This window comes from Perca fluviatilis, chromosome 18, assembly GCF_010015445.1.
Source record: "Perca fluviatilis chromosome 18, GENO_Pfluv_1.0, whole genome shotgun sequence".
Taxonomy (NCBI): Eukaryota; Metazoa; Chordata; class Actinopteri; order Perciformes; family Percidae; genus Perca; species Perca fluviatilis.
In genome coordinates, this window is record NC_053129.1 from 1,032,409 (window position 1) to 1,054,439 (window position 22,031).

At 46.6% G+C, this 22,031-nt stretch overlaps 1 protein-coding gene across 5 annotated transcripts in view; it reads right to left on the reverse strand.

The window, feature by feature from the left end:
* Positions 1–6,349: 6,349 nt before the first annotated feature.
* cdk19 (cyclin-dependent kinase 19) overlaps positions 6,350–22,031 on the reverse strand; it is an 87,572-nt gene continuing 71,890 nt past the window's right edge. For all 5 annotated transcript variants that reach the window (XM_039781594.1, XM_039781591.1, XM_039781589.1 and 2 more), the window contains 6 exons: positions 16,880–16,949; positions 16,703–16,775; positions 14,322–14,419; positions 14,050–14,128; positions 9,036–9,281; positions 6,350–6,598 (listed from right to left, as the gene is read on the reverse strand). In XM_039781594.1, coding sequence (XP_039637528.1) covers positions 6,473–6,598; positions 9,036–9,281; positions 14,050–14,128; positions 14,322–14,419; positions 16,703–16,775; positions 16,880–16,949 — 692 coding nt within the window. In that variant the 3' untranslated portion in view covers positions 6,350–6,472. The remainder of the gene's footprint in view (positions 6,599–9,035; positions 9,282–14,049; positions 14,129–14,321; positions 14,420–16,702; positions 16,776–16,879; positions 16,950–22,031) is intronic.

A 22,031-nucleotide genomic window follows, 5' to 3' on the forward strand; every position in this document is an offset into this window, starting at 1 on the left:
GAAGTGAAAGCTTTAGTCTGTTTTTTTTTTTATTAAATTTTAATAATTTTTTTATTTTTGCATAGGAGCGGTTTGACAGTAACTTGTCTCCCACCGGAGCCTCGCGCTCAATAATACTTGTTACACCTCGCTTGCGTGCGGAGAGAAGCATACAACAAAGTGTCTTTATCGTCTCCTCGCGGCTACTTCACACCGAAGGGAGGAGAAAACCTTTGAATAGCTGCTGGTTTTTACCCCATCCTGCCACCAGAGTGGCCAAAATGAACTAAAGCAGCTCGCTGCCGAGAGCTCGCTGCCGAGAGCTCGCTGCCATTTTCATTACCTGAAGTTTATCTTTAAAGCTGCACTTATCAATACTTTTTTTTTCTTTTCATTAACAATGGGTCAAATGACTGGGTGTAATGTTAAAGGAACCCGCAGAGGATGACCCCCCCCAGATCTACTGAGCGTTTTAGCCTCTTTTAGCTCATCGTTTTGGTCTTGATTTTTTTTTAGTTCACCCTCTGAGGTCTAAGGGCATTTTCTTGATTTCTTTTTCTTACGTATCTTCTTAAATTCACCTTTAAAGGCTATTTGCATATAAGCTGATACCCCGTGTGTTTCATATCAAAATGTCCACAACAAACTGTTGTTTCTGTAGAGCGAGGTCCGGATTTGTCCTAGAGCAATGTGTAAAAAGATCATTTGGCCCTAAAGCTTACAAAGTAGTTCACTTTTTGAAATTCTTGAAATCTTTTGTGAAAACAAACCTACACTCGTGTGGATGAGGTTGTTGTGGTGTAAAGGGGTTTACCAAAGCCTTGGGTTCACAAAACAGACGTGGGACATGCCAGTCCCCCGATCAGACACAGAGTCCCAAAGCTAGCTTTCCTGTCTCCTAATCTGCCGCTTGAGCGCCTTATAATAAAATGCAATGAGAAGGACGCGGAGGCGCAGATTCCTCCGATATTCATTTTCAGATGTTAGATATTAATATTCAGGAGAGCAGAGCTAAAACGAGTGAATACAGGACCTGACTCCATGTCTACTAGTTGTTATTATTTGGTAATAAACTTTATAGACAGCTGAAGTGAAAACAGAACTTCTGGGTTCTGTTCCATGAGTAAGAAAACTTCATTCAAAATCAGACGGATTTTTTACAATAATGTAAATTAGTAGAAATCCAGCCTAGCAAACTAAATAATATGTGTCTGTTGTTTTCACTCTACAGATCTGTTGCTGATTATAGAAATGAAGTTACATTTTAGTTACATTTTTTGTATGCTAAGAATATAATCTTTGTTTAAAGGTCCCATGGCATGACAATTTCACTTCATGAGTTTTTTTAACATTAATATGAGTTCCCCCAGCCTGCCTATGGTCCCCCAGTGGCTAGAAATGGTGATAGGGGTAAACCGAGCCCTGGGTATCCTGCTCTGCCTTTGAGAAAATGAAAGCTCAGATGGACCAATCAGGAATCTTCTCCTTATGAGGTCATAAGGAGCAAGGTTACCTCCCCTTTCTCTGCTTTGCCCGCCCAGAGAATTTGGCCCACCCACGAGAGAGAGACATCATGGCTTTCAAACGAGCAAAGTGGCAGTTGGTCAAGGCCACACCCCCACCCTCCACCTTGCCCCCCCCCTCTCTCCTCCTCAATAGCTACAGACAGCAATGGCACATCCTAAGGAAAGCTCATTGTGGGACTGGCTCTAGTGGCTGTAATTCTGCACCAAGGCTGAATTTCGGGAAAGAGACTTCAGATACAGTATTAGGGGACCACTAAGGTCTATATAAAAGAGACTTCAGATACAGTATTAGGGGACCACTAAGGTCTATATAAAAGAGACTTCAGATACAGTATTAGGGGACCACTAAGGTCTATATAAAAGAGACTTCAGATACAGTATTAGGGGACCACTAAGGTCTATATAAAAGAGACTTCAGATACAGTATTAGGGGACCACTAAGGTCTATATAAAAGAGACTTCAGATACAGTATTAGGGGACCACTAAGGCCTATATAAAAGAGACTTCAGATACAGTATTAGGGGACCACTAAGGTCTATATAAAAGCATCCAAAAAGCAGCATGTCATGGGACCTTTAACTTTAACTTGACCTACTTTTAAACTTCTGTAGTGACGCTGATCTGTCTAACGAGCAGTTAACAGCACAAACACACATATGCTGAATAAGAGATTGCATTGAGTTACAGAAGGCCAGCCCAGTGATGATGCCGGCTCAGCTCTCTATAAGGTGATAACTCATAAAATAAAATAAAAAAAACCTGCTCTGCTGAACCCAAAAAAATCAACTAATGCAGCTTTAAATATGTGTCAAATGTACACGATCCAGTCTGTCAAAGTGAAATGATTCAAAAACAACTATCAATTATCTTTTTCAAAGTGCAATACATTTTTTTTTGTAAAGATGTGAATTCTTTTCCAAATGAAACTCCGGACAGAAGTGTAAGGTTTTGAAATGGATCCTGCAAACTTCATCTGCACATCAAATCGTCAAATTGCATTGTTTGTTTTTCGATTTTTGCAGAAATGACACAATTTGGATGGAAGTGACCCAGAACCCGTACGATCCACTGTAACTGCTGCTGCTGCTGCAAAAAAAAAACACAGCCAGCAGGGCACACTGGGGGGAGTCACTGAGGGGATGCAAGACCCAATCTGAGGCAAGAGACACATGAGAAGAATCCTAATAATAAAATCTGTTTATGTCTGGCATGTTCTGGTGGAAATGGCTTCTGCTTGGACAGAGTGTCCGTTCTCTTTTCAGCCACAAGGTGTCAGTGCTTCCTCATCCCACTGCAGGCTGCAGCCCCCATAACCCCACGCCCACCCACACACCCACAGTCCTGCTGTGTGCACGTCTGTATCGGAGCAGTTACAGTGGAGTCACTGGGTGCGTTCTTTAATACAACCTGCAGGATGGCTGGTCATGTGAGCGAGCTGGGCCAATGAGGATGGAGCAAGTTGTAGAAAGAAAAAAAGAAAAGAAAAAAAGGAGAAAGCAAGCCTGGCTGTGAGGTTTGCCCTTGAAGAGTGCCGTCTGTGTTATTTCCAGTATACACTATGTAGTAGTATCCTTTAGCGAAGTAGGAATACAAGAACACAAAAATACTCTTTACAAGCAAATGTCTTACATTAAATGCCAAATTTACTGAAAGTATTCAGAGTAAAAGTTACCACTTAATATACTGTCGGCAGTTCTATCATAAAAATACAATTCTGGCTATAACTATCTCCTCGAACCAGGAGTGGCTAGTGCAGTGAGAGGATTTCAAATGGACCTGTCTAACAACTGACACTGACTGTATCTTGAAAGCAGATAGTATAAGCAAGGGTGACTGCACTAGAAAATATGTCACTTCAAACTTGATTTTAGAAAATACTTGAAAACAGGCTGGAATATTCTTAGGGCACTTAAATTAAACGGGGGCTCAATGATAGCATGACATAACTTGATAAGGGAAAACGCATCACAATCATCACACCCGTACCTCAGATTTGTACCGGCCAGCAGCCGGTTAGCTCGGCTTTGCGCAAATATCCTGGCTCCTTCTGTTTCCAATCTCTATGCTAAGCTAAGCTAAGCTAACCAGCCGTAGCTTCATATTGAGCGTACAGACATGTACTCTTGGCCCAAAAAAAGAAGAGAGAATAAGCGTATTTCCTTTGAGTGCAGTACTTGAGTAACATTCCAACCACCGATTCTCTTTAAAGGTTTTCTCGTAGATTGACTTAAAAAAATAAAAGGTGGTTATATACCAGTGGTGGAAGAGGTATTAGTAAAGGATCTTAAGATCTTAAGTACTTTAGTAAAAATACTAATGCCACACTGTAAAAATACGCTGTTACAAGTAAAAGTCCTGCAATAAAAATGTTACTTGAGTAAAAGTGTGAAAATATCATCAGAAAAATCCTCCCGTTTTAGAAACTGGAAACGATCCAAACTGTTCTGTCAATAAACTACATGTTTAGTGCTCATCATTGCAGCTGTACTTACAGGCTGTTATATTGTTGGGTAGTACTTTATAAACTATAGGACATGTGTTTTGTGTGCAGAAATCTGAATGTGTAAAGTAACTAGTAACTAAAGCTGTAACAGATGAATGTAGTGGCGTAAAAAGTCCAATATTTCTCTCTGAAATGTAGAGGAGTAGAAGGAGAAAAGTGCCATCTCAACATTTGGACTGAAGTACAGTACTGGAGTAGATGTCCTTAGTTACCTTCCACCACTGTTATATACTGCGCAGAAAAATAATAATGATAAAAGGATAAAAAGAACAGAATAGTTGTTTTTCGGGCACTGAGGATTTACATCAATCCTTCATTACTGTTGCTCCTGCCTCCTCGTCTAGTATCACAGAACGCACCTGATGTGCCCCAGATGTGTGCTCAGTACAGCAACACTCACCCACACCTGTTCCAGCTCTTTGCAGATCAGCTCCCAGTCAGTGCAGTTCTAGTAAGTAAAAGGATAAACACCGTGCATAAAGACACACACGCACGCACGCACACACGCACTGGGCTACAATGATAATGTTAAAACACATGCACACACAAACACGCACCCACGCACGCACGCACGCACCAACAATGAGAACGTTAAAACCTTAAAAAACAACCTGACACACGCACGCATGCACACACACACACACACACACACACACACAGGGCAACAATGATAATGTTAAAACCTTAAAAAAGAAAAACCTGATACACACACACACACACACACACACACACACACACACACACACACACACACACACACACACACACACAGGGGCAACAATGATAACGTTAAAACCTTAAAAAAGAAAAACCTGACATCAGGCAGTAACAGTCTCAAGAAGCATATAGGGGCACACTGTTAGCTGCCCTGCACGTTTTGTGTTCAGAAACCTTAAAAGTCTTGAGGGTCCACAATCAGATGGGTGTCAAGGTCCACGATCAGATGGGTGTCAGAGCAAAGTGTCCACCGGCAGCTCCGGAGAAACAAGAAACCAGCCCGGAGCCGCTGGCCACATACGAGAGGGGCGTCCGACCTCCTAAAAAAGGCTGCCGTCGTCACGGGAAACCAAGCTCGGCTGTCAAACGCTTCTCATCTAGGTAGTGGAGTGAATCAGACTAACAGAGAATTTAGAGCTGTAAAAAAGACTGACTACTTTTCTAACTTTCCAAATCCAAGTCTAGATAAAGAGCGGTCTAAATAACACAAACCCTAGAATATCTAGATTGCGTTAAACCGCACATTTAATATTTCCCTGCCATTTCATCAGCTATTGCGCTGATATTCTCCATGTAGAAACGTGTGTGTGACAGGGTCAGCTGAAACGTTTCTTTTCATTATCCAAAGTCATATTACACTAGGGATGAAAGTAAAGAGCTTTCTCCTCCTGTGTTTCCTTTCATCACCATCACTTCCATATGTAACAATATGTACAATGACATCAACTATCAAGGTAAACTTGAAAACTCTAGCAAATAAGTGAGAAAAAAAAAAATCAAATAGAAAAAGGTGCTATATAATGTACATACATGTATATATAAACACAGCTGCAGTTGTTCCGGGTGAGAAACGTGCTTTTAAGTGCCATAGGTTCCGACGCCTTCACATTTGTTAGTTTGATCATGTACGCACCATTCACCGAGGCCAATTCCTACAGAAGAGGAACTCAGGGTGCGTCCGAAATGCCATACTCTGCACTACAGACTCAACATGCACACTATCGTTCAGTATACTTTTGTGTAAATAAAACAGAGTGTGTATCTTTTTCGGGCACACTGAGCTGTAATTTTCAACGTTACTTCCTGAGCGCCTCCTTGCCGTTGAAGACACGTAACCATGGTAACCCCTGCCGACCTCCAATCCAATTAAATGACTGAAAGAGGTGACTGACTAGACCAACAGTCGTTTAAATATGTAGAAATGTAAATTTGAGCGTTGCTGACATTACAGAGCTCCGTGGTTTCTGTCCATTTGTCTGTCGTGAACGTTGTCGTTACTACCGCATTGCATTGTGGAATACTTATGCCGGCGTAGTGTCCAGTATTGCATACTGTAATGTTTTACCGGAAATAGTATGCAATTCGCGTACTATTGGTTTCACACTAAGGTTTCAGGCGTACAAAAAAGCCTCATATATTGTTTTAGCCTAGGAAATAGCATGTTAGTATGGAATTTCGGACGCAGCCTTATTGTGGCAAAAAAAACATTTCTGATTCTGATTCTGATTCTATCTTACATTATGTTCACCAGCCCGAGAAGGCACAACCTCTTCTTGCGCTGTTTTGGTTCTGTTTGTTTGCCTTCATGTTAAAGTGGCAGTCAGGAAAGAGGTCAAAGGTGAGGGGGGGGGGGGTGGTGGTTGCGTTGGAATGACGTAATGCACGGAGAAAGGTCCAACCAGGATGTGGGAGCGATGCCATGGCACGCAGATCGGAGGAGGAGGCCACTCATCTGCTGGTTCAGCCTCAATAGCGGTGGGTCTGGTGGGAGTACTGGGAGCTCTGCTGGGATGACGACGAGTATCCCATGGTGCTCTGGGGCTGAGCGGAACCTTGGACGGTGCTTTGGTAACCAAGGCGGGAGCCGGAGTGCTGACGGAAAATCATACGGAGGGGGAAGAGGGGAGAGAAAAACACAGCAGTGAGCACCTGGATGCAACTGATTCCGCTAGTTGTATTATGGGAAATGTAGGATCCAGTGTTTTTGGAGTGTGACATATTTAGGACTAAAGGTGGATTTTATTTATATGTTTGGGGGGGGGGAGGAAGAGAGATTGTGTAACTACGCAGGTTAGTACGCTGCAGGTTATACCGTCTCCTGTAACTGAACAGATACCACATGGGACTACAAGAACTGTGATTGGTCAGCTTTGGCTGCTTATGTTGTATCCTACCGTTTCTCTTCCTATAACTAGGGTAATAATCGTTGATTGGTTTTAATAGTTAACTCATTTAACACCTGAACATCGTTTATGACAAGTTACTACTAAGTCTGTAAAAACCAACGAACAGAAGGATGGCTCTCAGAGAGAAGAGAGGAAGATCTTGATGTTTCGGGGTTAGGGTTACCTACCCTACCCTACGGCACCGTGGCGACTGTGATTGGTTTAAAGAAATGCCAATAAACCAGAGCAAGTTTTTTTCTCAGACTACGCTGACAGTGACGGCAGTCAGACAGCTAGCCCCCCTCCCGGTATGTCAGCCCACTCCACTGGTTTATTTATACATATGCTGAGGCCTGACAGCCACCAGCTGTCTCACATGCACCCTCAGCCACTACTATATATATAGATATACTGTATATTATATATATATATATATATATATATATATATATATATATATATATATATATCTATCTTATGTTCTTCTTTACAAAGTAAATAAATGACTGACTGACATGTGATGTGCATTCTTCTTAGAAAACAGGTTGGTTCAGTGGGTAGAGCAGGCGCACATATACTGAGAGGTTTATGCCTCGACGCAGAGGTCCAGGGTTCGAGTCTGACCTGTGACGATTTCCTGCATGTCTTCCCTTTCTCTCCTAGCTGTCCTATCAAATAAAGATGTTAAAAAAGCCCAAAAAATAATCTTTGAAAGAAAATCATCAGTTTTTTAGAAATGTCTCATGATATATTGTCTCTAAAAGTGTATTATTCAACTTTTGTTTTTTGTTAAAGAAGGAAAAGAAAAATCACAATACTCAATACTATCGAATTGCAATACTTCTAGAATCACAATAAATGAAAATCGCAATACAAATCCAATCGGCACCCATGTGTCGTGAAAGAATCCAATCGGGACAAAAGCATATCCTCCCAGCCCCTCCTCTATATCTATCTGTGATTTATTTCTACTCACACAGAGAGGTGACCTCTATCACGCTGTTGTCTGCAGTAAACTCATTGCCACGTCCCTGCTCTTATTTCACCAGCCTCTCTCCATCACTCAGATACCTCCCTCTCTTTGGCCCCGTGATAAGAGCCCCTGATACAACGGGCGCCAGAGTGAGAAACAGAAACTAGCAGGCACCGCAGTGATTCGCTATGTGCTCCGTCAGCAGGACAATGTGGAAGGCACAGTCCTTATCTGTTAGCCGACAGGCTGTTATTGTCTGCCGTGTGCGTGCATACGTCTTCCTCGCCGCTGCCAAACACACATACTGTAGATTACACCGCTGACATTCTTTGCAAAGAAATGTTCACCATCTGTAGCGTTAGCAGGCTACAACACAGCCACAGGACAGTAAAGACAAAATGAATATAACCTCACAAAGCTGCATGTAACAACTGTCATCATCAGTCAATTATTTTCTGAATAATCAAATATTCTTTAATATGTAATATTACCTAAAATAGCTGGTCACTGTAGTGTTTATCAAACAAACAGGACAAAGTAGTGTATTTGTTCGGGACTATTTTTAGCGGCGGATTAATCTACTTTTGGTACTCTAGTGAGTATTTTAACACTCGCCAAGCGCCAAATGCGGATACATTTTCCGTGGGCTAGGGCTATCGTCGCACGTCGGGGAAATGCTTGTACCAAAATGGTGGGGGGCTGACACACACACACATAAACATACACAGACGCAAACACACACACACACACACACACACACACACACACGGAAATGCCAGCTGCCGCGATGGGATAAACCAGCAGAACTTGCAACCCCAACAAGAACATTTTGTGATCTATGTTACCAAACAAAAACTGCAATTTAATATTGTGGCCAATAAAAAAATATGCTTGGCCAGTGGATTGTTTTCATCCACAGGTCAACTTGGCCGGGAAGTCAAAAAGTTCATTTCGGACACTGTTTTTAGCAGCAGGACGGTGTATGTGGGCTTGAGTCTAAATAAACTAGCTCGCTGATGTGTTTTATGATATCAGCCTGTGATACACACACAACACTTGTTACTGTACATTCACTGTTTGTTTGAGTCTTCTAATGGGAGTTGTTGCCAATAAGAAAAATTAAGAATATCAACAGCCGACTAACAACTTCCTTAGTATAAATCCCACTAACCTGGTACTCTGACTGTAGCAGACCAGTGCCTGAGGAGGCCCCAGAGGGCCCGATCCGAGGTTTCTTGTTGGGGGGCCCCTGGTCCTGGCCGTGTTGTAAACCCCCGCCGGCGGTGGCCCCCGCGGCTCCCGCAGTGCCGTTGGTTTGGGTCAAGTTCTGCTGGGACGGAGCCTGCTGGGCTGCAGTCTGCTGCTGGTTCTGGGCCTGAGTCTGACCTGTGGTCTGCTGGTGCTGCTGGGTCTGGTTCTGCACACGGACAACAGGGCAAAGGTGATTAAAGGCAACTATTATATAGAATTTTCAGGATAATACTTGTATTTTGTGTTTGTACAAGAACATGTTTACATGCTTTAATGTAAAAAAAATTCTATTTTTCTCATACTGCCCATGTCTGCTGCACCTGTATCCACCCTCTGGATGAGACGCTCTGTAGGAGCAGCTGTCTCTTTAAGCCCCCCCTCCCGAAAAACACCAAGTCTTCTCTGATTGGCCAGAGTGTTTTCTGGAATCTGCTTTCCGCTGTTGTTTCATTAGTTGCAGCTGGAGCTACGGCAACATATATAACAGGACTTACAGTGAAAAAAATCACCAATAAAGGCTTCTAAACCAAATACTGCACAACCGGACATGTCCCAGCAGTCAGGCCGGTTACACACTGCCTGGCGTGAGCGTGGCGTTTCTTTTGCGTGTCAGCTGCGTGGCGGCGGTGTGGATTTTTCTACGTCTTTACACACCAGAAACGTGTCTGACGCGGTGCTGCTGCTGCTGCTGGCCTTGTCTGGACACATGGATGTTTCCCATTGATAAAATGAAATACCATGTTAAGCATAAATATATACGGATTTGATTACAGCAAAGACGACGACGGCAGTATTGACTGTATAGGCTACAGAATATTTCGCAGATTGACAGGTGCAATATTAGAAAATACATTTTTTTGTATCTGCATTTATTTCAAAACCTAGAGACTTTCAAACATCAACATGTCATTTATTAGTAGTGGCCTAAAGGTTAGAGAAGCAAGCTTGTGACCGGGAGGCCGTCGGTTCAATCCCCAGACTGACAGGATAAAATCTGGGTGGGGAAAGTGAAAGAGCAGCGCTTGTCCCTCCCTCATTACCACCACTGAGGTACCCATGAGCAAGGCCCTTAACCCCAAGCGCTCCAGTGGAGCTGCTCAGTGGCCAGCAGATCAGACTGTGGTTGTACTGGGCAGCTTCCAGGTATGAATGTGTGTGAATGTGATCAGGGTGGTCCTGCAAAAGAGAGGCTGCCTCTCAGTGAACCTCCCCTGAATAAATAAAGGTTAAAATAATAATTAATATGTATTAGTGTCTAAATGACATATAAACATCTTTTCCTATTCTATTTTTCCTGGAAACACTTCCAACACGCTTGCGTGTCGCGTGAAAAATAGGCGTCGGTTCTATTTCTAGCAGGCACGTGTTTTCGGCGTGGCTCGAACTGCGCCTGAGACGCGCTTGTCACGCAGGCAGTGTGTAAGCTCTAACCTGTTACCATGGGAGCCGAAATATAAACGGACACGCCACGCAGCTGACACGCTCACCCTGAAATTGGGAAAAACCAGCATTGGCCGCCAAGATTAAAGGTATCTCGCGTTAGCATGCAGCTACTTAATATTATGTTAGATTGACGCAGATGAAGGCTTCTGAACCAAACACTACCCAATCGGACATGTTTCAGAAAAAATGCGACCCGAAATTGGGGAGAATTTAACAAATTGGCAGCCAAGACGACATCTTTGACTGCCGTTAGCATGTAGCTACTATAGTTAGCAGTGGACACTAATAGAATATAGCAGCTCTTTCTACAGTCAAAACAGATAAAGGCTTTTAAACCAAATACTACATAACCGGAAATGTTTCAGGGGTAATGTGAACTGGCATTGCGAAGAATTTAACAACACTGGCAGCCAAGATGACATATTTTACTGCCGTTAGCATGTAGCTACACTCCAGTCCTGCCTACCTGGAGCAGATGACCAATCAGAGAAGGCTGGAAAAGAGCGGCTTAGAGTTGCGTGAGACTCAGCCGAGAGTAGAAAAAAACTGTTGAAAACGGAGCATTCAGAACAGTTGGAAATCTGAACGTTTTGGCCACGTTTAACATGAAAATCCAACATTATAACATTGTAGATATGACAGAAATGTAAGGAAAAGCATATTATGTCCACTTTAAGGGGAGAGGGAATCTCAGCACAGTGACCACTTTCGGCTCGCCATTACTATCATATCAAAGTTTTGAAAAACTGTAACCACACTTGAAACCAACCGTGACTCTCTGTGACTTCAACAAAACTGCAGACAGTTTACTCCGTCCGCACCTCTCCGTGTGTGTGTGTGTGTGTGTGTGTGTGTGTGTGTGTGTGTGTGTGTGTCGGTCGGAGCTCCGCTCTGTGTCAATATGCAGAGAGGACAGATTGCTCAGACGCATTTGGAACCGAAATTTAGCACTGAAATTCTTTTTCGGTGCCATAAAAGTATCGACGTTCGGTACCCAGCCCTAGTCGTGACTGTGTCATGTGTTCATGACAATGTCATGTCACTCTTATGTAGATACCTTCAAGTAAAGTGTTACCAAAAAGTGCTATAAAAATGCAAACCACATACTTGTAAAGCTAAACAAACTGCTGTACTGGCCAGGAAAGATACTGCAGAATGTGTCGAACATTACAGCTAAACCCTGCAACTTTTACCTGTGTGTCTCGAGGCTTGAATCAGCTGCTCATGTTTGTCCAGCTGCTGTGTTTCTTCCTCTGGCATTAATCTCTCTGGACAGTAATACAATCTCACTAGTTTCCACAGGCTTCCATTGAAGCACGTCATGTTCTTTTAATATGATGGAGGTTCCTACCAAGATCTAGATTGACAATATTGTAGATCATTTATGCTGTGCAGGTATTTCGAATAACACCCAACACCGAGCTGTGCTATTTTCAACTTGTCAGAACTGTGTGGACGTCCAAAAATTATGCTCATTAGGGCCCGTTCACACCAAAACAAGAAATCCGGCGATCTTCCGCAGGGCTGTGCGACAGTGTGGGAGTGTCACCGAAACTGCCCGTTTGTGCGACGTCCTGTTGTGTTTCCTTTAACCCCCTCCAATGTAGCACAAGAAGGCTCTATATTTCACAGTTACTGTTTTCGGTCAGATCGTTTATAGAGCTCGACGTCACGGAGAAAGAGAGAAAGAAAAGATACGAGCGAGACAGATCGACTGTGCTTTGTTGTTTGGCAAACATTGTGTTTGGTGTTTTAAAGCTTTCTTGTGGCAGCAGTAGAGGCAGTGATGTTTCTCCGTTTACTGTACGGGACACTCACACCGCCTCAAAACTAACTGGGGTTGCGTTTCTCAAAAAGTTGAGTCGGTCTCAACTTTTTGCCACAGGCCCGCTGCGTTTTGTTTCCTGTGCCCCCTGTGGCAAAACCCGCCACAGCCTAAACGCACTACCCCCATTCAAAATGATGACCTGCCGACGCAGGCTGTGTGAATGCAGACTCATCCCTATTATGAGAATAAGGGCGTTTTCACACCGACAGCTTTTAGTTCGGTTGAATCAAACTAGAGTTCGTTTGCCCCGCTGGTGCGCTTCGTTTGGACAGGTGAGAACGCGGCAGTCGAACTCGTTTGTAGTGAGAACGTGATCCGTACTCGAACCGCACCAACTATATGTACTCCTCCAGTCTGAGCTAATGTCTCCTGTAGTCAGGTGTGTTTAGCAATCTGCGATGCAGCAGAGCAGCAAACTGTAGCAGCTTGCAGTGTTTCTATCACAGAAACAGACAGCGGTCAAGCTCGCCGTCCGTCACTCGTATCGCCGTGGTCAAACCAGCTGCCGCTAAAATTGGAGACAGACGCCGGCAGAGCAGAGCGAAGTCTCGGTGACCAGAGCAGACGTAGTAACGTCTCTTGCGAAACAATGTCTGATCATTTTAATGAAATGAGCTGGTTTGACCACTAGACCAGAACACAGGACCTTCTTCCTGTATTTACTTTCTTGCTCCCGCCCCCAGACATATCCGACCAATAAGAGGGCTGGACGTTCTTGCATGATTTGTAATGACGCATTTTGGTACGCTTGGATTTTTCCAGGTGTGAAACCAAACCAAACCGACCGAGGGCAATTCACTGCAAGTTTACTAACTCACCAACTGATTCGGACCAAAGCAAACGAACTACAGGTGTGAAAACGCCCTTAAATATTCTCTGTGGCCACTTCAAACACAGGATGTGAGTCTGAAAGCTATTTAAAGTGCTCATATTATGCTTTTTGGCTTTTTCCCTTTCCTTTATTGTGTTATATATCTTTTTGTGTGCACCTTATAGGTTTACAAAGTGAAAAAGCCCAAAGTCCCCCCCAAAGGGACTTACCATCTCCAACAGAAACCACTGTTCACAAACTGCTCCAAACAGCTCTACTGTAGTCCAGCCTTTACTTCAGAGACAGACGTGGTCACTTTGTAACACACGTTATAATGCTCGCCTAGCTGCTAGCGTGGCACGCCCTCATACTCTGCTTCTGACTGGCTAGTAGTCCTTACCTAGGTACTTGGGCACGCCCTCATACTCTGCTTCTGACTGGCTAGTAGTCCCTTGGTACTGTCACTCATACCTCTGCTCCTGACTGGCTAGTAGTCCTTACCTAGGTACTGTCAGGGCACGCCCTCATACTCTGCTCCTGACTGGCTAGTAGTCCTTACCTAGGTACTGCACACGTGCGACTCCCAACAAAGATGGAACAGAAGTGAGATGTCTCACTCTGTAGCTAAAACAGAGAGCTCAACACACAGGGTGAAAAGAGGAGCTGCAGCAATGTGCAGTACAACAAAAATATGGTGTTTTTTTGAAAATGAAACCATGTAAACCAATTCTGCTACAAACTCTAAATACAATTATGAACCTCAAAATGAGCATAATATGAGAACTTTAAAGTCATGAAATGAAACTGGTGGAGTGGCCAGTTGATTTATTTTTTTATTTTTATTTTTTTTACCTTTTCGGTTTTCTCCTCTGGCTCGTCTTCATTTAGAAACTCTCGTTTTGGGTAGGGGATCTGACACCCAGCAAACACACTAGAGGCAATCACAGAGAATCAGTGATGTAAATGTTTCTGCATGTTCCACTCTGATTCCACCATAACAACAAAAATACAGGGGGGGGAGGGGGAGGGGGAATAGGAAGGTAGGTTAGAAGTTAAAGGGCATTTTCCTCATACTTAAAGAAGTGAATCAGTGTGGGCCTGAATCAAGACAAAGGAAAGCTCACTCGGTGGTTGGCAACGGCTCCTCCAGGAAGTAGGGGTCCTGCAGCGCCTGCTCTGATGTGATTCTTTTGGTGGGGTCCATGGTGAGGAGTTTCTGGAGCTGAAGGCAGAGAAGAATCACAGTGTTGTTATTATAGTGGTGTCTGCAGGACCCCTTAATATACAGTCACAAAGTACGAGGACATTTTCTGCATTGTTTAGTTTAACCCTTGTTTTTTTTATGATTTGGTCACTTATATGCACCACTAACACCAACTTGTGTTGTTTTTATAAATTTTTTTTGAAGATAATTTTTTTGGGCTTTTCCGCCTTTAATTTGACAGGACAGCTAGGAGAGAAAGGGGAGAGAGAGAGAAAGAGAGAGGGGGAAGACATGCAGGAAATCGTCACAGTTCGGATTGGAATCCTGGACCTCTGGGTCTAAACCTCTCAGTATATGTGCACCTGCTCTACCCACTGAACCAACCCGGCCTCCAACTTGTGTTGTTTTAATAATACGCTTTACACTTATTCTTGGAACATTGGTCAACAAACCTCATTTATGTGAAATTGGGCCTATTTGTTGTTGAAAAAAGCAGAAATTATGAATTATTTTCACGGGAGCAACAAGTTAGCGGACTCTCTGCTATCTGTCTCCTCAGCTGCTAAGACCGCTGTTGCTGCGAAGCGTCTGCCCTCAGCATTGTTGGCAAACTTCTATTTTTCTTTTTACTTTATTGACAAATTGTCAAGTTTCCAATGAACCTTTTTCACAGCAGACATTTTGACTTGTCATAGTAAGAAAAACACCGCTGAAATCGATAACCTTAACATAGAGCTGAAGATCTTTGCCCGAACCCGACGGGACCCAACGGGTTCGGTCTTAATTTCTATAATTTTTTACACGGGCTCGGGCCGGGCTCGGGCTCGCGCTTCGGGTTGCATGGTAATGAGCGGTCAGCTGATGCGTTTCGATTAGCGTGAAAATGGATCCTGAGGAGGTGAAACAGAGGCTGGTCTCTGGAGGACTTAGCCTGTTTCTTTGTTCCAACTTCCAAGTGGCCTATAGCCTCAGTTAGACATGAATAAATGATGTTAAAACATGTATAAATGACTCATTTTTTACGAAAGACAAAGGAGCTGTGTGCGTGCGGCGCAGTCTCTTTTTTCTTTCTCTCCCTTTTCCGCCGAGTGGTGCGTGTGCCCGCTCGCGGTGTGAAGCGCGTGTCCGCGCTATTCTCCGACACTCTAATGTTGCTGATAGACGGCCTTTTGTACAGTCGGGCTGTAAACGGGTTCGGGCTTTTAAAAAGCTGTCAATCAAAATGTACTTGTCGGGCTCGGGCCTTTTCGGGCCATACTTTTAAGGCCCGAATTCAATTCCATCAAGTGTCCCAGTAAGCTATTTCAGTGAACCAGCATGCACAATACCAGGACCAGTGGAATGCAGCCATCATTAATGGTTTTGAATACACTGCTACCCGAAAATTCCGTTGTGGCAATAAACTATCAAACTGGAGTGCTGTCCTAGTAGCTTTATTTATGATTGTTCACTTTTAGGATCCAGCACCCAGCCTTCTAAGCTTTCTAAGTATCTACGTGAGTTGAGCGCATCCAGTCCTATTCTTTATAACCATCCTCATACTAATGAATGTGTGAATTGATTGAGGCTCCTGTTTATTTTCAGTAGCAAGAAGTATTTTCAGTAGCCAGAAATTGTGATAAGTATGTTAAAGTCTGCTAAAGGTTAGCCTTGCTTTGCCAGTCCATCCACACGCTGCGGAGCAGAGGAGGGTCTGGCTAGTCCACACAGCATTCTGGGATGGGAGAAAAACATGCTCTGGTTTATTGCCATTTCTTTAAACCAATCACAATCGCCTTGGGCGGAGCTAAGCTGGAGCCGCTATAGAATAGTCATGCGAGAGAAAACTCAGATAGGACAGATAGTCTAGCTAGCTGTCTGGATTTACCCTGCAGAGATCTGAGGGGCAGTTAACCATAGTCCTCAGAAATCCATCAGAGTTTAGAATGACAAAACAAAGAAAGAGGAAGGAGATGGACATCGGCGAAGAGACATGCATCCGGTGGAATTTCCTGCGGCACCGGAACAATCCCGGAAGTGGAACGTCGAGGATATAGACTAGCTAAAGGTTAACCAGTCCATCATTTAGGTAACATAGATCTGTTAACAGGGTTTCTACATGTTAACTCTGTGACACATCCCTCTCACACACCTCAGGGCTGTTATTAGTCATAATGCAGTTCAACACGCAACGCAGTATGCAAAGTTCTAAGGGACGAAACAAGATTTTCAAAATGTTTTTCCCAAAATAGTTCTTCTGCAAACCAAAAGAATCCGAGACATAAGATGTGTGCATATATGATGGTGTGTGTGTGTACCCACCAACAGAAACACTTTGCTGTCTGGTTTCACTTTATGCTTCTCCATGTATTTGATTAAGCTGCTGTTTGCATACCTGAGAAATGAGAAAACACAACAATACATCGACAACAACAAAAATCTATGTGACTGTATTTCATATTTGGTTTATTGGTTTATATGTTTCTGATCATCACTCACGTTGTCCTCCTGAAGTCTTTCTGCAGTGTTGGATACTCTGGCATCTTCCTAATGTCTTCCCAGTCCTTATCTGTGGAATACAAAGTACAAACATACTACAACTTTATATATATATATATATATATATATATATATATATATATATATAATTGCTAGTGTTTTATGAGTAAGGTTGGGTTCACATAGCGGTCCTCAGACAGTCCTGCGAAAACGCAGGAAAGAAAACCACAGCACAGCGCCCGGATAGCTCAGTTGGTAGAGCAGGCGCCCATGTATAGAGGTTCACTCCTCGACGCAGTGGCCCCGGGTTCGACTCCGACCTCCGGCCCTTTGCTGAATATCATTCCCCCCCCTCTCTCCCCTTTCATGTCTTCAGTTGTCCTATCAAAATAAAGGCCTTGTGGAGTGCAATAAGTGAGGAGACAGGAGACGCGTCAAGTACTTACTCTCCACTTAAAAAAGTATACAACACTGTACTGCGAGAGCAACAGCGGCCACCACATGTAAACCCGGAACTCTCATAACATAAACACCTCTCCCTTAAAGGTACAGTCCCTTGGTGAATGTCTCTTTCAGTCTTACTTGTGGGTCACCACACAGGCCCCCCCAGAATTCACCTACAATAACAGGGCCAGACCGAACAGGTACCCCAAAGAGAACATAGGATCTATACGCCAGTGCAAAACAGAAGTCCAGCTCATAACAGTCCCTAGAAAGGTCAACGTATAGGGGGGCGGACCAGGCGGCCATAACGGCTGCGCTTAACAGGAGAAGGGCGAGGGGCAGGGCCGGGGGAGGGGCAGGGGCCGAGGCCGCCGCAGGGGGGCGCCCTCGCCGTGGGGGCTGGGCCAGCTGAAGCGGCTCGCCAATATCCACATGAGCAGGCTTGAGACGGTCTATAGCCACCCGCTCAGGCCTGCCCCCCATATCCACAACAAAGTTCTTAGACCCTCCCGCCAGGACACGGAAGGGCCCATCATAGGGGGGCCGCAGCGGGGCACGATGGCCATCGTGGCGGATGAAGACATACTTTGCTGACGGCAAATCCTTGGGAACATAGGACTGGGGGAGGCCATGGTGAGACGTTGGAACAGGAACGAAAGCGTCGGCAACATCCCGGGACGCAGCACGATGGGAGGCAACCGACCACGGGGCCGTGGCATCTGGAAGAAACTCCCCCGGGACGCGGAGAGGCTGGCCGTATACCAGCTCGGCCGATGAGGCTTGAAGATCTTCCTTGGGGGCGGAGCGGAGGCCAAGCATAACCCATGGGAGGCGGTCAGCCCAGTCGCTGCCCGTAAGGCTGGCCCTGAGCGCAGCCTTCATGTCACGATGAAACCGCTCGCAAAGTCCGTTGCTCTGTGGGTTATAGGCTGTGGTACGGTGGACCTTTACCCCCAAGACCTCAGCGACCGCAGTCCAAAGCTCCGATGTGAACTGCGGACCTCTGTCCGAGGAGAGGTCAGATGGCGTGCCGAAACGGGCCACCCAAGCCATAATGAACGCCCGGGCCACCTCAGCTGCTGTAGTGGAGGACAGGGGAACCACTTCTGGCCACCTGGTGGTCCTGTCCACCATGGTGAGGAGGTAGGTGTAACCACGGGAGGGGGGAAGTGGGCCCACCAGGTCCACATTCACATGATCAAAACGTCTCTCAGGCACTTTGAAGGGTGCCAAGGGGGCCTTGGTATGACGAGTCACCTTTGCGCGCTGGCACGCCACACAGGCAGCAGCCCAGGTCCTGACGTCCCTCCGCAGGCCTGGCCAGACGAACTTGGCCCCCACCAGCTTGGTAGAGGCCCTCACCCCTGGGTGGGAAAGCCCGTGGAAGGCGTCAAAAAATCTTACGCCTCCAGCCAGCAGGTACCATGGGGCGCGGTTGGCCAGTGGAGACGTCGCAGAGGAGTGTAGCGTTGGCTGCGTCAAACACCACATCTTCCATGAGCAGCGCCGTGGGGGCTGTCCTGTAGGCTTGCACCTCAGAGTCCGTGGTCTGATCCTCAGCCATGGCTGCGTAGTCTAGGCCCAAGTGGACGGACCCAGTGACGGCCCGGGAGAGGCAGTCGGCGAAAAAATTGTCTTTGCCGGCCACGTGCTGAATGTCAGTGGTGTACTCGGAGATGGCAGAGAGCTGACGCTGCTGTCGACCAGACCATGGCTCCGAAGACTTGGCCATGGCGAACATCAGCGGTTTGTGGTCAACGAAAGCCGTGAACCGCCGGCCTTCCAACAGGAAACGGAAATGACGGGTGGCGAGGAAAAGACCCAGGAGCTCTCTGTCAAAGGCGCTGTATTTCCTCTCGTTGTCACGAAGCTTCCTGCTGAAAAAAGCCAGCGGCTGCCAGGCTCCGCCCACCCACTGTTCACACACAGCCCCCACGGCGTAATCAGAGGCGTCTGTAGTAAGAGCAACTGGGGCGGTAGGAGACGGGTGCGCCAGCAGAGCAGCGTTGGCCAGTGCGGTTTTGGCAGCATCAAAAGCATCAGTCATCCCTGGGGACCAATCCAACAAGTCCGCCGGCCTCCTACCCCGCAAGGCGTCGTACAAGGGTCGCATGAGTTGGGCCGCACGGGGGAGGAAACGGTTGTAGAAGTTCACCATGCCCAGGAACTCCTGCAGGGACTTCACAGTGCGTGGGCGTGGGAAACTGGCGACGGCATCCACCTTGGCAGGGAGGGGGACGGCTCCCTGCGGGGTGACGTGGTGGCCGAGGAAGGTGATGGACGACCGGCCAAACTCGCACTTGGCCGGGTTGATGATGAGGCCATGCTCACTGAGCCGGTCGAACAGCTGCCGGAGATGCGTCAGGTGGTCATCCGCGGACGCGCTGGCCACAAGAATGTCGTCCAAGTAAACAAACTGGAACGGCATGTCCCGCAGCACAGAATCCATGAGGTGCTGAAACGTCTGCGCTGCACCCTTCAGGCCGAAAGGCATCCGTAGGAATTCGAAAAGGCCGAAGGGTGTGATGACCGCTGTCTTGGGGACATCCTGCGGGTGGACGGGCACCTGGTGGTAACCGCGCACCAGGCCCACCTTCGAAAAGATCGTGGCGCCGGCCAGGTGGGCAGAAAAGTCCTGTGTGTGTGGCACTGGGTACCGGTCGGGGGTGGTGGCGTTGTTCAGGCGACGGAAATCACCACAGGGACGCCAACCGCCATCAGCCTTGGTCACCATATGCAGGGGGGAGGCCCACGGGCTGTTGGAGCGGCGCACGATGCTGAGGTGCTCCATGGTGGCGAACTCCTCCTTGGCAATTGCGAGCTTGGCAGAGTCGAGGCGCCGGGCTCGTGCATAGACTGGGGGGCCAACCGTGGTGATGTAGTGCTCCACGCCATGCTTAGCCACCGCCGATGAAAACGTGGGCGTGATGATATCAGGGAACTCAGCCAGCAGGCATTGATACAGGTCCCCGGTGGCAAGCGTGTTCGACAGTCAAAGAGCTCCCACCCCTCCAAGCGTGCAGGGGTACGAAGCAAAAGAGAGGGTGTTGATCAGGCGGCAGTTTGTAACATCCACCAACAGTCTATAAGCACAGAGGAAATCTGCCCCCAGGAGCGGCGTAGACACGGCGGCCATGATGAAGTCCCAGCCAAAACGCCGCCCGCTGAAACACACTTCCACATACCTCATGCCATAGGTACGAATAGGTGTGCCATTGGCGGCGTCCATCGAGGGGCCATGCCCGCCAGCCATTGTGTCCACAGGCTTCGCCGGCAGAATGCTGCGCTGAGCCCCAGAATCGACCAACAGTCGCCGGCCGGACAAGGTGTCAGTGACGAATAACAGCTTGCAGTCACGGCCAGCGCCCATAGCTGCTAATGAGCGCCGGCCCTGGCTTTTCCCTGGGCTCCAAAACTGCAAGGCTGGCAACACTGCTTGGCCTTGGCCCCAAACCTGGAATGGTAATAACACCACCCGTCCTCACGCTGTCGGCGGGCCGTCACAGCAGCTGCGGTGTCCGAGTCGTCCTCCGGGGGTGGAAGCGGGGCAGACGTGTGCCGGGGGGGTAGCAGCGCATGGACAAACTGCTGCCGGTTGGCAAGGAAAATCCTGTCTGCCTCCACAGCCAGCGCCCGATAGTCTCTGGAGGAAGTGAGGGGGGGAGCAGGCCAGTGCAGTGCGCACGGGTGCTGGAAGCTGCCGCAGGAAGATGTGGGCGAAGAGGAATGAGGGATCCGCCGTGCCCAGCACAGCCAGCATCCTCTCCATTAACTCGGACGGCTTGCGGTCACCAAGGCTGGTCAGGGACAGCAGGCGGTCTGCTTTCTCCAGCTCAGACAGTTCAAAGAGTTTCAACAGGAATGTTTTGAGCGCGTCGTACTTGCCATCAGCCGGAGGAGCCTCTAACAGCGCCATAGCCCTGGCTGTCGTCGAGGCATCTAAGGCCGATACCACGTGGAAATACTTTGTAACATCCTGCGTTATTCCCCTCAGCTGGAACTGTGCCTCGATGTGTTGAAACCACGGCCGCGGGCTGTGCTGCCAAAAGTCCGGTAACTTGATGGTGGCAGCGTAGATAGCGCCGACATTAGCCGCGGCGCTAGCAGCGGCCGGTGTTATGTGCCTTCTGGTTTTTCCACCTACTGGTTTCCGAGCCTGTCCAGATGCCGTGTAAACCTATCAACCTACCCACGTCAACAGATTCGCTACATATTCATAAACATTTTACTGGCCTTTGCATGTCGCAACTCAAATCAAAACTATACTGAACTGAACTGAAAATATGAGCCCTACATTACTATAACATTGTACAGCGGGAAAAATGTGTTTTAAAAGTATTTAGGATGATCCGTGTCGCGCTGGATTCGTACCTCCCTCAGCAAAAATAAAAAAAAAACTTCCTTTTCCTCCTCCCTCTTTCCTTTTCACACCTGGTACCAGGACGATGTTTTTTTTTTCTTTTCCCGTAGGCCATGAATCACTGTTTATCTGAGTACTCCGAAACAACAGGTTACCTTGATTTAGGCTTAAAAACATAACTATATCATGCACTCCAACCTTCTGCTACACCTCTGCGCTGCCCATGTGCAAGGATTCATCATAAATTATAGCAGGCAGCACACGGATTGTGAAACAATGGGTCTAAAACAACTGGTTACCCTGGGCTGGAAATGCATGATCTCGAGGTTCTCACAGCTACAATAGGCT